General features: G+C 42.0%; 1 protein-coding gene across 1 annotated transcript in view; it reads right to left on the reverse strand.

Annotated features, from left to right (window-relative positions):
• The window catches only part of cacna1ab (calcium channel, voltage-dependent, P/Q type, alpha 1A subunit, b), a 188,851-nt gene that overhangs the window by 36,003 nt on the left and 137,518 nt on the right, over positions 1-15,330 (reverse strand). The window contains 9 exon segments of the mRNA XM_078282556.1: positions 448-513; positions 972-1,088; positions 6,521-6,604; positions 7,070-7,180; positions 8,327-8,491; positions 9,111-9,312; positions 10,241-10,378; positions 13,461-13,621; positions 14,074-14,173. Of these exon segments, the coding sequence (XP_078138682.1) occupies positions 448-513; positions 972-1,088; positions 6,521-6,604; positions 7,070-7,180; positions 8,327-8,491; positions 9,111-9,312; positions 10,241-10,378; positions 13,461-13,621; positions 14,074-14,173 (1,144 nt within the window).

The following is a 15,330-nucleotide window of genomic DNA, read 5'->3' on the forward strand; positions in this document are numbered from 1 at the left end:
TAAATTTATGGTCTTTATGGCGCTGGCTAACTCGCTGTGTGTTATGTGGACATACAAACTTCATTTTTGGGTGAACTATTCCTTTAATACGACTCGGTGGCACACCACGTAAAATGCAGTGCAGTAGAGGCTGACAATCCTCTCACCGCTGGTCTCGATTGTTTATAGTAGTTACACTAAAGCCTCAAAAACGAATGTGGTAGTAATTCATTGATGGTAAAATGCTACATTTTCATTTGAGTTTATAGACGCATGTTTAGAGAAAATGTACAGACAGTCAGAGTGATGAAATCCATTCTAAACATCATGTATAATTTCAAAACTCCAGGGGCGTCAGTCTGACCAGAAGTCTTATTACTGTAAAAGCTGACTGTTGGGAGAGATGAGGCTTCGTTCTGTTGATTTGAACCAGTGGAGCCAAGATGGCGGCCGGCAGGCAGCACTCACCTGCATGCCGATGATGGCGTAGATGAAGAATAGCATGGCGATGAGCAGACACACGTATGGCAGCGCCTAACGCAGCAGGAGAGAGAGGAAATGTTAGTCAAGGCTGTGAAGTGTGTGTGTATGAATGTGTGCGGATTTGTGAGTATGTGTGTGTACACTCCTATGTGTGTAGGTGTAGGTGTAAGGATTCAGTGTGTGTGTGCATACATTCACGTGTATAAAAGCATCTAAAGACATGTATGGATTGAAAGTGAATAGGTGTGTGTATGTATGCGTATGTTTTTGTGGGTGCGCATATATCCCATATATACAGTATGTGTGTATCTGTAGATGTAAGTATTCAGAGTGTGATTGTGTGTGTGTGTGTGTGTGCATACATGCATGTGTTTATGCAAGGATGTGTAGGAGCCTGGGATTCAAAGTGAATGTATGTGTCTGTATATGCGTGTGTATGTACATGTGTGTGTTTCTTGTGAACATTCCTGTGTGTGTGTGTGTGTGTGTGTGTGTGGATGAGTGCCAACCTTGAAGGACTGGACGAAGGTCCACAGCAGGATGCGGATGGTCTCTCCCTGCCTCAGCAGCTTGATGAGGCGAGCGGCTCTGAACAGCCTCAGGAAACTCAGGTTGATGAAGTTGTTCTACAGCACAGAGGGAGGACTCAGTCACTTTCCCCAACACATTCCACCATCACTACCTCTCTACCAAACACAAAAACCAAAAACAACAGCGGGAGCAAGATAGGAGAAAGACAGAGAGGGAGAGAGAGAGAGAGAGAGAGAGAGAGAGAGAGAGAGAGAGGGGGAGAGGGGGGGAAGCTGAACCCAACAAAACATAACCAACTGTAAACATAATGGCACTGACTAGACACAAAGATAAATGAGAGAAAGACAGAGAAAACGACAACAAAACGACAAAGAATAAGAAGAGAAAGAAAGAGAGAAGGAATAAAGAGAGAAGAAAATAAGGAAAATCATAACTCAAAGAATCTAAAAGGTCATCATCCAATCTGGTACAGCAGAAGGCTTTTTTTTTTTTTAAGAGAACCAAATGCACTGATCTCTGGGGGACAAGCAGGCCACAGAAGATGGAGCACAGTGCAATGCGCCTGTCAACCACACACACACATACACACACGCGCACACACACACACACACCCACACACACACACATTCACGCGGCCAAAGGGGAATGGCTTAGGGTAGTCTGTGGCACTTGGTATTTGACACTTCCAAGTTTTGGGGGAAGCTTTCTTTTCAAAACTAGTCTAGTCCAACCCGGCATCTCATGCTGTCTCCAGTGAACAGAAGGTAAAGCATTATCTAAGGTGGATGAACTTAAACAATATGGCGGCAGGCCCTCAGTCTGGATCCAACCACAGTTTCATTTTCATTCATATTTGCTCATTTTCAGTCCTCAGTCACGACCATTCCTGACCAATCACTGAAGCAAAGAGTTGCTTCACTCATGTCAAAGCATGTAAACAGGCTAATAGCAGGCTAAAGGCCTCTTCATAGGAACCCTGCAAGTCCCAAGAACAGCTAAATCCAAATGGACACAAGTAAATATGAGTGAAAATGAAAATTAGTGACACTTAGGGGTGGACTCCAGGCTAGTAGGCTCTTAAACTCTGAAGGAACTGCTGCCATACTGCTGAACCTCGTCGTTTTAAAACTTTTTTAATACTATGTCCTGGTTGTTTGCAGTGCTGGTGCCACAGATCAGCCAATAGCCAAGCTCCCCGGTGAGGCCTGGCATTCTGTGGTTGACAGGCAAGGCAGAGGAGAGGGGGATGAGGAGGAGGAGGAGGAGGAGGGGGGGGGGGACTAGCAGGCAGCCTCGGTGCAGGCAGTAGCGTGGCTTGGCATGGCATGGCATGGCAGCATCCTTTTGGAGGAGACTAACAGCCTGCATGCAGACCAGGGGGACAGGACCGAGCATCAACACATCGGACTCGAACATTCACTCATCTAGCTGTACTAAGAGCGTGACAATTTTCATTTTGCATGTGTTTGATGTGTGAAGGCAAGGTGGGAAATGAACACCAGCCACCAGCCAAGTGCTGGTGAGGTGTTGGTAAGTGTTGTCATGATAACTGAAATTTTAATACTCCTACAATCATGTTGCGAAAAATTGAATTTAATATTGAATGTTAGAAACATTAAGTTTCAGCATCACCTTCTGAGGCTGCGTACATGTGGATTGGAGTAGTGTAAAAAGAAGAAGAAGAAGAAGAAGAAGAAGAAGAATATAATAGAGCTGCTCTTGACAGTGGACTCTGAATGGACTTGTCAGTGTAAAATTCAAGTCAAACACTTAAAAACATGGCAGCAGCATCAAACAGTCCACCACATCCTGAACTGAATCCCCCTAAACTGGTGAACTGGTGCCAAATTTGGAACTATTCTCGAGAAAGACGGACACCCAACCGACTTATCAAAACTCCTGTGGAAAAGTTGCTACAAAACTCTCCAAGTCAATGGTGGTAAAACATTGCTTGCTGTTTTTTCTTGTTAAGAAAACAAGAAAAGTATTAGTAGTATTAATAGTAGTATTGAATTTTTAGATGTTAAACTTATTTGATCAAAATCAAAATCCAGGTATTGTGACAACACTAGCGGCTGGTAGATTTGCCCATTCAACCAGCCTGTTTGGCAGGTAACCAGACATCATTTGGTATTCCTATTCTATTTTAAAAATGCAGCTGGCTGGGAAATTAGTGAAAAGTGTCTGGGATGAATTTTGGGATGAAGCAGGTACTGTGGCCAGAGGGCAAAACAGTTTCCTGCACAGTGTGTAGATCTAGTGCATATCTCTGTTTGCATGTGTTTTACAGGAGCTTGACTCCAGTTTTCTGGGTAATTGTGTGTGCATGTAAGTATGTGTGTATTATTGAGTGAAAATGTCTTACAGTGGCCACGAATAAACCCCTCAAAGGTCAAAAGTCATCATCATCAGGAAGCGCATGCACTGGGATCACGGGGTGTCAGGGGTTAAGTGTGGTCATAGGGGGGTGGGCGGTGGGGGGTGGGGTGGGGTGGGTGGGGGGGTAAGGAACAGGGTGGGGTGGGGAGTACGCATGACCAATGAGGATGCAGCAGAAAGCTTTGAGAGATAAATTACAAACCAACCAGATTCTACATATGCGAAGATGTAGAAAGATGAATGGGGAGGGAGATTTTTTTTGTTATAATTTGCGGTACAGTGTGAGTGGGTGAGAGACGTTTTTTGAGGAGGGGGGGGGGGGGGTCGGGTTGTGTTTTTTTTTGTTGTTGGGGCAGGGGCATGGGGCGAAACGCACATCATCATCATCATTATCATCATCATCATCAGCATCATCATCATCATCACAGCACCACCACCACACATCATGGCGCATCACGGATGGAGAACACGATGAAGGATTTCATAGTGCATTTTGATTGGATGGATTTTTATCAGAGGAGGAGTAAGGGGGGGAGGGGCGTAGGGCGCCAACAAAGTAGAGAGGTTTAAAGAAAGCATGTAAAGAGATAGAAGAGGAAGACGGAATCATTATGGGTGTCGTTAAAAGGCTGTGAAACACAACTTCAAGTCAACAACAACAGTTAATGAGCGATTCTAGAAAGGTTCAGCCCCTCCCTGATGCCAGGTCCGTGAATTCATCTGATACCATGTGCTATTTACGTTTTGTGGCAATTAGTTTAGCATTAGCATTAGAATCAGATAGCGCAGTGATTCCCAAGGTTTAGTCCTTGAGGGACTCCAGCGGGGTCTCCCAACAAAATGTGGAATAATTTAATTTCACTATTGTTTAATTCATTTGAAGTTAGCACAGCGAGACAATGATGCAGTAATATCTGCTCAGAGGTTAGCTTCCCACCTACAGCACAAACATCTGTCCAGTTCTGCATACAATCATATCAAACAAATACTCTGGCCTAATGTTTCTCTATTTGGGGGTACTTGATACGAAAATATGGTCAATTCAGTAATATTACAAGTAAAAGTGAATAGTCTGATAAGGTAGATTTGCTTCCAAATTCAGGTTACTGTGAAACAGGCAACTAGCTTGTCATTAGCCCCACGCCCACTGGTCCTGTCTCTGCTCCAAAACACTTTGATTCGTAGAGAGAAGTCAGCTGAGTTAACCTAAACAAACAGCAGTTTTTTGTCTTTGTGACTTCACTAACTAGCCAGCAACCAATGTTAATGCTAACATGGGATTACTAGCCAAGTCTGCTAGCTAATTTACTTGATACGCTAGCTAGTGCGCCAAGCAGATGTGTTCAGACGGTGTTAGCTGCTAGCTACCAATGTGACATTATCTAGACACTCAGAATGAGTGGGGATATTATAAATTCCCTGTCCAAAACAGCACAGAAGCTAACTGTGGCTATTCAGTTCTCTTGAGACGGTCAAGATGTACTTTTAGAAATGCAATCAGCTTTTCATATTCACTTGCTGTTGCCCAAGAGCTGAGGACATCCAATATGGCTGCTAGAGGGTGCGTTACGTCACCGAAAAACTCTGTTGTTTTGGAGTCAGTAGCAAAGGTCAGAAGTTTAGGGCCAATTTTGTCAGCTTGAATAGGTCCTAGTGAATATTATAGACTGTAGGCCTCAATAACAATAAGAACGAGGGCAGAGAGGCATTTTGCTATACATTCATAACTGGATCCTGAACTACAAATCCATCTTTCTACGTAGTGTTGGGCAAGTAAATATACTGCAGTTGGACAACAGAGAGGGGCTGAAACCATCAATAAATTCACAAAATAAATTCTAAACATCTAAACATCTACTATATAAAACACACAGATAGACGTACTGATACACAAACAAACAACACACAATTAATAGTGAGATGCGTTAACAGGCATGGACACACAACAGGACATTAATTCATATGATGGGTTTCACTCTAAAATGAGTCTGAGATTCGAAAAATGCAATCTGATATGACTGAAAACTGCTGGCACCAAAGTAAATCTCACTACTGAATATTATACTGAACTTATATTATTCTCTCAAGCCCTTTAAAGAGTACCATTATAGAGAATGCCATCGTCTGTTTTGTTTAATACTGGGCAATGGACATCAACGATCTTTGTTTTCAGAATGGATTTTGGAATGAAACCCCTTCTATTCTATATCACAGAATAACACACACACAGCATATAGATACACACGGCCCATCCGGGTACTTGCAGCGCACAGCTAACTGGTTAGCGTTGTTATTGCTAGTCGCTCTTTATGGCTGTTAGCATTAGACATTAATCAGTTTGTACCATTTACAGTCTGTTGGCAGCAGAGACAGCAAGATATGTAAAAGTCAAAAGATTTAACACTGTTACAAGAAAGTAAAACTATAAAACAGATGTTTAGCGTTGGTTAACAAATCGAAAAATGTATAGTTTAAGTATTTCCCCCTCAGCCCGCCTCACCGTGTGTGTCTATAAGGCAACATGGTTACTGGTTTCAGTGGCCGATTGCATGAACTATTTGCCTTAAAGGAAAAATCAGTCCAAAATCATTTTTCAAGTTTTTGCGGCTTAATCCTGCTACTAGTTCCGCTTTAGGAGGCTATGTGACGATTTTGGGGGGTTGTGAGATGATTTATGGAATGTGAAATAATATAATTCTAACATACAAATTTCTAACTATGTTATGTTATGAATATTGACAGCTTCTAGGCTTCTTCCAATAATTAATCAAGTACATTGGGCAGAAATGGGAAAATAAAAATGGGAGTTATGAGCCAAAAAGTTCAGAACCACAGCCATAGAAAAACACTGATAGTCTCCTCATGGTTCCAATAGGAGGGTGGTGAGGTGAATCCTAAGAATTGGGTCCAATGACCCAAACTGACACAACAGATTCATTAAAAATGGATATTTAGGAGCGAGACAAAGAAACCTAAAATAAAACTAAAATCAGTCTGAAAATTGTGCTTTTGACAACCAGAATTGCCGTCATTATTTGGGCTGATTTCTCCTTGGAGTCTACTGAAACCAGTTTCACGCAACAAATCCCCAACTCATGTTCAGCTTCAACCCCAGTGTCATTTCCTCCAAACACTCCACAGCACTTACCCCTAGTTCTGTCACTAATATGTCAGTGATGCTTCCGAGGACCGAGACAAAATCAAAAATGTTCCAAGCGTCTCTGAAATAATTCTGTTGGGAAACGAGAGAGACAAGCGAGAGAAGAGGTGAGTTAGTCCAATGAGAACACAGGGAGACGGAAAAGGTAACCAATCGCATCCTCCAGAACTGAGGGCGAGGGGGGGGGGGGGGGGGGGGAGGAGACACGCCCCTGGCCAATGGCGGTGTTGTTACCGTGGAGACAGGCCGGGAGGAGGCTGATAGCGTGACTGCTGCGCGACACGGTGCGCTCTGGGTTTTTCAGGGACAGGAAGAACATGCTCTAGATCTGTCTACCAAAATAACCTGCTTTATGAATGAATAATAGGATGAAACACTGAAGCATATAGACTGGGTCAACCTAGATAAGCAGTTTGCGTGTATGTGTGTGTGTGTATGAGTTCCACATGTGTGTGCATGCTACATGTGTGTGGGCAATATGTTCATACTGTGTGTGTATGTGGGGGTGGGGGGGTGGGGGTATGTTTGCAGCATTACCAGAGGGCCAAAGGCGATGATCTTGAGGATTGACTCCATGAAGAAGAAGGTGGTAAAGACGATGTTGAGGTTCTTCAGGACCTCATCGTAGGTTGGTGATGCTCCGTCAAACTACACACACACACACACAGAAACTAGTTATGCAAAAGTAAATATAGTCTTTAATGCATAGAGGCAGAATTGGGGGGTTTTCCGTGCAGATAGACAGCTTGGTTTGAGCAGGGCTTGTACCTCCATCGTAAAGTCAAACAGTTTCGGTTTAAGAGCTGACCTTTTTTTAGCACAGTATTTGATCAAAGCCAAATGACGATTTTCTACTCTAGCGACCGATTTGTTAGTTAAGGGAAAAATCCACCCGAAAACACTTCAGCACTGTTAAACTAACTTGCACTTCTGGGTCCATTTTGTTGTTTGGTGTATTTTCCTTATTCCGGTAGATAACTGGCCAAACAGGTTTTGGTGTCAGTCCCTCAGAATCAAAGAGCGAGGGCTTCTTTCTAGAGCCGCCATTTTGCACCAAGAGACGTTCAACAATCATACAGGGAGAAATCCATCGGAGAGGAGAGAGACCAATTTCTCCACCCACAGGAGCAGGAGAGAGACAAGCCCCAATGTTCACTAACTAGTTGTCTAGCTGTATTTATTTGCCCATATATCCATATTGAAAACAACCAAGTTCACATCCACTCTCTGGGGGTTGTCGAAAGGCATTCTGGGAAACGTAGAACATCACTAACTGAAGTAGACGAGGCAGGTTGAGGGAAAGTGGGTAAACCAATAAAAGCAAAATACAACACTTAATCACAATATGCACTGGACATCATAGTTTGGTAATATCTAACTGTGTAAGAGTATCTGAGGTTTTTTTTTTCTTAAAACTTCATGTGGAGGTTAATGTGGAGTTGGCTGGTAAAATTAGTACAACTGGTGAATTTTAGGATTTAACTGTTAGTTTCCTTCCCTGATCATGAGGATGATGGTTTTGAGTGCGGAGAGTTTGGTTGGGACATGGCTTGCAGTTTTGGAGCAGACTTTGGCTTCATTATAAGGATGATAGTGTTCAGTTTGAGATCACAACTTGTTAAGCAGAATATTTTGTTTTGGAGCAGGCCTTGTATAAAAGCCTTTCACTTGGGACCAGGAATATTACACTTTATCACAGTTTATGCTGTGATCACACTTAGTCCATGCTGCTTAATCCTACATTATTAACTATTCTATCCAAGTGTGATCGAGGTGGAGTGGCCAGGCTGGTACCTTCATCATGAGGACGATGGTGTTGAGGGCGATTAGAGCCATGATGCTGTACTCGAAGGGCGGCGACACCACAAACTGCCACATGCGGTATTGGAAGCTCAGTTTGTTTTGAGGCATGTGGCGGGTCAGAGGCCTGGCATTGATGGCAAAATCTATACAGGCTCTCTGGAGGAGAGAAGAGAGAGAGAGAGAGAGAGGGGAGAGAGAGAGAGAGAGAGAGGGTGAATGAGAAGAACAGCAAGCTAACAATGATGTAACAGGGTATTTGCAGGTTTCAGAAAGCCAAATTTTAGACTCTTTAATGCTACCTGGAATTGAATTTAAAACCAATTTAAAATACAAAAAAACAAAAGCTCTGAAATAATAAATGAAGAGTATGAGAATAAAAAGGACAACAGGAAATCAATTACAGGTCAAAGTTCAGTTGTGCTGAGTAGGTTTGGACAGGTATTACAGACAGGTATATTGTACTACTGACTGTTCTGTGCTAATCAAAGGGTAAAATAAAGCACAAATAAATCTGTTATTTAACATAAAGTTATGATAAAAAAAACATAAGACCAATGATAAGTGGATTTAAGATATTTTAATATCTTTTAAGGCTTTAAATGTAGATAATTTATTTTAAAACATTTGCAGACTTTATAAGGACCCATATACGTACATATGTAAGCAAAAAAAAAAAATCTAGTTCATTGAAGCACACACACCTTTCCAATACTACACACACACACACACACACACACACACACACAGAAACACAAAACCTAACCTAATGACTCACCTCGTTCTTTTCTAAGCTGTAGTCCTCCATCATCTTATCCCCCTGTTCCTGGAAGGTGATGATGATGAGAGCCACGAAGATGTTAACGAAGAAGAAGGGGAAGACAACGAAGTACACCACGTAAAAGATGGACATCTCCATCCGGTAACCTGGGCTCGGGCCCTGATTCTCATAGGTGGAGTCCACTGAGTGCTTTAACACCCTGGGAGGGGAAGAGAGGGGGGGAGGGGAGGAGGGGAAGAGAGGGGGGGGGGGAGAGGGGGGGATGGGAGGAGGGGAGGAGGGGAGGGGCGGTTACACAATTAAATTCAATTCAGTGAGCTTTTACACATTCTAACAATATATGGGTTGAAATTTAAAAAAAAGTGTGTTATCTATTGAGAGGAACTTGTTTTTGTTTTAATCTGTATTGAAGTTCTGTATTGTGGTATTAACTATGTATTGCTGGTATTAACATATCCACTTTTTATTTGAATATTAAATAATAGAATCTGTATAAGCTGACGCACACAAAATCTAAAGAAATTCCTGTTTAATTTGTGTCAAATTGGTGTGCTCATTGATATTAAAAATATCTGATTTTTATTTGAATATTAAGTAATTGAATCTGTATGAACTAATATCACCAAATTTAAAGAGATTCCTAGATCAGTAAACTAGTTAAATGTGTCATTAATAGTATAGAAACTCAAAAAATGTTTTATTATTAATGAGGGAAAAAAAATTATTGTAAAGACGTGGTTATGGATAAAATGATAATCTTGATTATTTTGCTAGATATTGTGATCACAATGATTAATCGTGATCGTTAGTCTTGATAATTTCAGGAACAAAATTACTTTACTGCATTTTGGCAATCTCAATTAATATCTTGACCAGTTTCTGTGGTTACAGAGGTTGCTTGAAATAGTCAAAATACATTTTTCAATATTGCTGCTACGCCAGTATTCTACGATTAACAATTGTAGAAGCTAAAATCACAATATATGGTTATACAAGATTATTTGTCCAGTGACCAGTTGTGTGTAGAGTTTAAATAGTCAGGGTTAGGGTTAGGGTTAGATAGTCAGGGCATTTCATGACGTCAGAGTGCAAATTTGGATGTGTGTGTGTGTGTGCGTCCCACTCACAGCGGCCACCCCTCTCCAGTGGAGACAGTGAAGAGGGTGAGCAGGGCCCAAGCCACGTTGTCGTAGTGGAAATCGTACTTCTTCCACTCCCGCTTCTGAGCTTTTACCTCGTCCCGTTCATACACCAGGTACTCGCCCCTGACGAAGACACACACAGGGTTTACAATGAAAACACTCAATAAAAACAAAGTAAACACATTAAAAACCCATAACCCAATAAAAGCACAGTTGATAAGACCACACAGGGAGACATTTTTTTTTTCTAAATGTGCAAATGTGCAAATTCATTATTCTTACTCTTGAGTAAACACAACTTTTGGATGTTTGTCATTGTTTGTCACTCACAGTTCAATCATTTTAAGAAGAGTTTCTACAAACTTCAAACACTTAAAAGCATTTGGCATGAATAGGTTTGCATAGAAATAAGAATGAAATAAGAATGAATAGCCTTCTTGGCTAATTCTGGCATATTTTTTTTTAATGTGCACTGTCCCTGTCAAATAAACAAATAAACTAAACTGAGCGATTAGCAAAGCAGCTGATGGTTCTATCTTGAATTTGGATTGATGGAACTAAAAACAAAATAAAAAATAGATATATATGCTGTATTTTGGTAGGTACATTTCAGCGTGGGCAGCTACAGTGTGAACTGAACACCTAGTGCTGATAGTGGCAGTGCCTTTTTCTACCCATTGAGCTACAGAGGACAACAAACTCAGCTGTGAGTCTAGATTCAGAGCATATTTCATTTTTCCCCGTTCCATGGGTCCATGTCTGTCTTTGAGGTGATATCATGTTCGTGCATGAATGTAAATGCTTTGTTAGCCTGCTGTGGCTTTTTTACTTGGGGATTTTACACAAATTTCCCCCGAAGGGATCAATAAAGTGCAATCGTATCTTATCTTACTCTATTTTATGGATTTAGAGCAGTCTCTTGATCAGTGAAATCAGCTGGTGTAGTGTTTGGTTGGAATGAAAACCTGCAGATTCTTGGGCCTTGATGGTACATGCTTGAGAACCACTGATTTACGCAATATAATTCCATAATATAGACATTATTATGAATTTATATATGAATGTAGAATTTGTTTATTTGTATATTCCAGTAAGTTACACATATATGTACGCATCACAAATCAGCGGCACTAGAGTCGGAAGAGCTTGGTCATAGACACTGTGACATGGATGGAGACTTTGGGTAAATCTTGATGTCCAGACTGCAGACTCGTATTCCTTGACCTCGACACTTGTCAAGGGTGCAGCAGTTGTAGAGCACTTAAAAGTAATGGGACATACTAACTGCTAACGTTACTACCTAAATGAACCAGTGCAGAGCAATCATTTATCTAATAGGCTGCGTTAACAGCCACATTAATGTAAAATTGTAGCTAATTATTATAATGTGTGATAACTTAAACAGAAATACCTAGGTTCAGTTTTCTTGGCGCATGTTATATCATCCAATCAGTAACACCATGTACTATGAGAATTCTCTCTACAAAGGTCTGCAAAAAAAACCTCTGCTTTCATGCCTCTAAAAGTCCACATGAAAGCCCTCATGGACTTGCTGGTAGTTTTTGACAAGGGACAGCCCTAAGCCCTCCTTATTGGCGGGAGAGTACTCCAAAATCGAGGAGTCCGCAAGTCCTCACAAGTCCAGAGACTGGGATTCAGCAATTCGGCTATTGTGGAGATTGAACCTTTGACGTTCCCAGAAACTCCCTCCACTTCTCCTCCAAGACCAGCTGGGAGATGTAGTCCCCCCAGGGTGTCCTAGGTCTGTCCTGGGGTCTCCTGTCTGATATACCTTAAAATGTGGAGCTCGAACCACCTGAAGTAACTCCTCTAACTCCTCCAGGAGCAATGGCTCGACTCTGAGTCTGAGCTCCTCACCCTGTCATAGAAAGCCCTGCGACCCTGTTGAGAAACCTCTGAACCTGCTGTCTGTATCCCCTTGCACCCCCAAACCCTTCAATTCCATCCCTGTTTATGTTTCACTATATAAGAACAATCATCAGATTTTTTTAGCTGCACTCTTGACGGTCCAGCCTTGTAGAGGGAATGTTGCTCCCAACTGATTGAAAACAACAGAGGAATGAAAATTCCCAGCAAGCCCCTCTAGATGGCAGCATCAGCATGGCTGATACAAAGGGTCGAGGGATCGAGTGCTCTAAATTTGTCTTCTAAAAAAAGGGTAAAATCCAGGCTGATGGGTAAGTAAACTTTCCATGCACAGACACATTAATTCAGAGACAGACACAGAACATGAAAAGTGGCACTGATTTGACCCCTTGCAAGAACAGGATTCATGACATCACATTTTAATCATTTGGCTGACACTCTCATCCAGAGTGAGTGAGCAGGGAGAGCTTCAGTGTCTTGTTCAAGGAAACATGGCTGTTGCTGGGATCTAACCTGAGACCGTCCTGTTACGGGACGGTCTTTCTAACCACTAGGCTACACTGCTTTTCGTTTTGATTTAAGATGTACTTGTTTCACTTCCTTTTCTCACACCCTTATGCAAAATACTTGTGGAATTGAATGGGAAGTACTTGTGGTACTGAATGAACGGTACTTTTGTTGCTGATTTAAAAGTACTTATGGCACAGAATTAAAAGCATTTGAATGAAAATTACTTATGGTACTGAAAGAAAAATGTGCGTGGTACTAAATGATAAGTATTATCGTACTTAATAAAAAGTACTTATAGTACTGAATGAAGTACTCTCGGGTATTGAATGATAAACACTCATGGTACTGGAAGAAAAGTACTTGTGCTACTTATGGTACTGGAAGAAAAGTACCCTTGGTACTGAAAAAAAGTACTCTTGGTACTGAATGAAAAACAATCATGGTACTGAAAGAAAAGTACTCTTGGTACTGAATGAAAAACATTCAGAGAAACAAAAGAAGAAAAATACATGTGGTACTGAATGAACAACACTTTCAGTACTGAATGAAAAGTATTTATGGCACTTAATGAAAAATACTTGCGGAACTGACAGAAAAGTACCAAATTAAAAGCACATTTGGTACTGAATCAAAAGTATTTGTTGAACTGAAATGACCCCAGCTGGACAAGAATCCCAAGTCCTGTTTGTATTTCAAAAGTGCTCGACATGTTTCTTGCTACCTCTGTGTTTTCTCACACTGCCAGGTAATAAGCACACGCTACATGCTAATGTACCGCATGGCGTGTGTTCCGTGTTTCAGAACCAACCTGCAATCACGTGCGAACTCCTTGGATTCGTCCGTGCAGTAGAAGAAGCGTCCCTTGAAGAGCTGCACGGCCACCACAGCGAAGATGAACATGAAGAGCATGTAGACGATCAAGATGTTCAGCACGTTTTTCAGCGAGTTGACCACACAGTCAAACACAGCCTGAGGGGGGCAGAGCGGGAGACATTTACCTTTACATTTTAGACGTTCAGCTGACACTCTCATCCAGTGTGACTTACAATGAGTCCTAACAAGGTTTTCTTGGAAGTTTTTCCTTGTATGCTTTCAGGGTCTAAGGCTGGTGGAGCTGGTAGGTTAGGTTATGTAGACTATGTAGACTCCAGTATTTTGAGGGTTTGTGGATTAACTTTACATTAAAATATTGTCATATTCCAGGTAGTTTAAGTATTTCCCATATAGAAAGTTAACTTGGCAGTGGACTAAGTTGACTATTTCTTAATCATTTTTAAAATTTGCATTTTTACAGTAGTTTTGACCAGATGGGAAGTCTCTGGCACATTTATATCCTGCTACCCACCCACAACCATGCGAGTTAGATACACACACACACACACACACACACACACACACACACACACACACAGAGCCCTTACCTTTAGCTTGGGGAGTCGTTTGATGGTCTTGAGAGGACGCAGCACCCTCAGCACACGAAGGGACTTGATTGTGCTGATGTCTTTGCCCTTGCTGCTCCCCCTACAGTTTGGCCAAGGAATAACAGCAGTGTCAGGGGAGGAGTAGAGGGAGGAGGTGGGTGAGGAGTGGGGCGTCACAAAGGGCCCTTACCACACCTTTTTGGTATTAGCATTAACATTAACAAAACAATGTCTATCTCATCAATGGCAATCTAAGTAAAAGCAAAACATGATATGACACTTGCAGTAGTCTTGTATAAAATTGCACATTGGCGTAAACTTCATCAGTGCGGACAATCAAAGCTCTTACAGTCTCTTCTTCTGCAAAAAAAAGAAACTTCAAGTGCGCGTCAAACATGAAACCGGTGTGAGGGAAAGCGATCAGTTGCCTGATCGGATTGGTTTCATGGAACATCAAGAAGCAGCACTATCATCATCATCATCGTCATTATCAACCTTCATCATCATACACGAGACATTCAGTGCATATCGACAGGCATCTCCCGGCAGAATGCCCAGCCAAACCTCTTTCTTTCTTTTTCAGTGACACGCTGTTTGGTTCTTCAGGAGGAATGGGGGTTTTAGATATGGACACATGAGAAGTGGGCTTTCGGTATTACATTGCTAGGATTATGTCGATATAATCCTCGATTTGGAAACACTAAATGGACTGAGTCTGATACGTTTCACATAGCTTCCTTTCGTTTGAATCCTGATTTCATAAAATGGACCGCAGCCAGAATTAAAGGAAAAGGGGGGAGGGGACAAGAAATGGAGGCTATGCGAGACTCTTGAAACATGTGATGCCGCTCGCAGGATGTGACATCACATGACAGAACACAAACAAACACTTTCCACCAATAGCGTCGAACGAGTCATGAGAGGGGGTGGGATGTGGGGGTGGAGGGGGGTGTGTGGACGGACCGATTTAGGGCTAAAAGACAAACTCCTTGGCTCGCGTGCTTTTATGCGCTTGTTCCGTCCCCGAAGCCCATAATGGAACGCTCGGCTCTTGATTTGTGCGGCCATAAACCAATATCACTGAGGAAAAATTGGGGGTGTCAAGGGAGTAAATGGCGGAGTTGATCTTTACTGTAAGTGGATGGGCCATTTTCAAAAAACAAGGCAGAAGGGGCCTGGACGCCCGCCAAGCCGGAGCGGAGTAGAGGTCGTCCATCAAGCCTCGCTCTTTAACTATGAACTCAGCTCCCGTGGCAG

This window comes from Centroberyx gerrardi, chromosome 3 (genome assembly GCF_048128805.1).
Source record: "Centroberyx gerrardi isolate f3 chromosome 3, fCenGer3.hap1.cur.20231027, whole genome shotgun sequence".
Lineage (NCBI taxonomy): Eukaryota > Metazoa > Chordata > Actinopteri > Beryciformes > Berycidae > Centroberyx > Centroberyx gerrardi.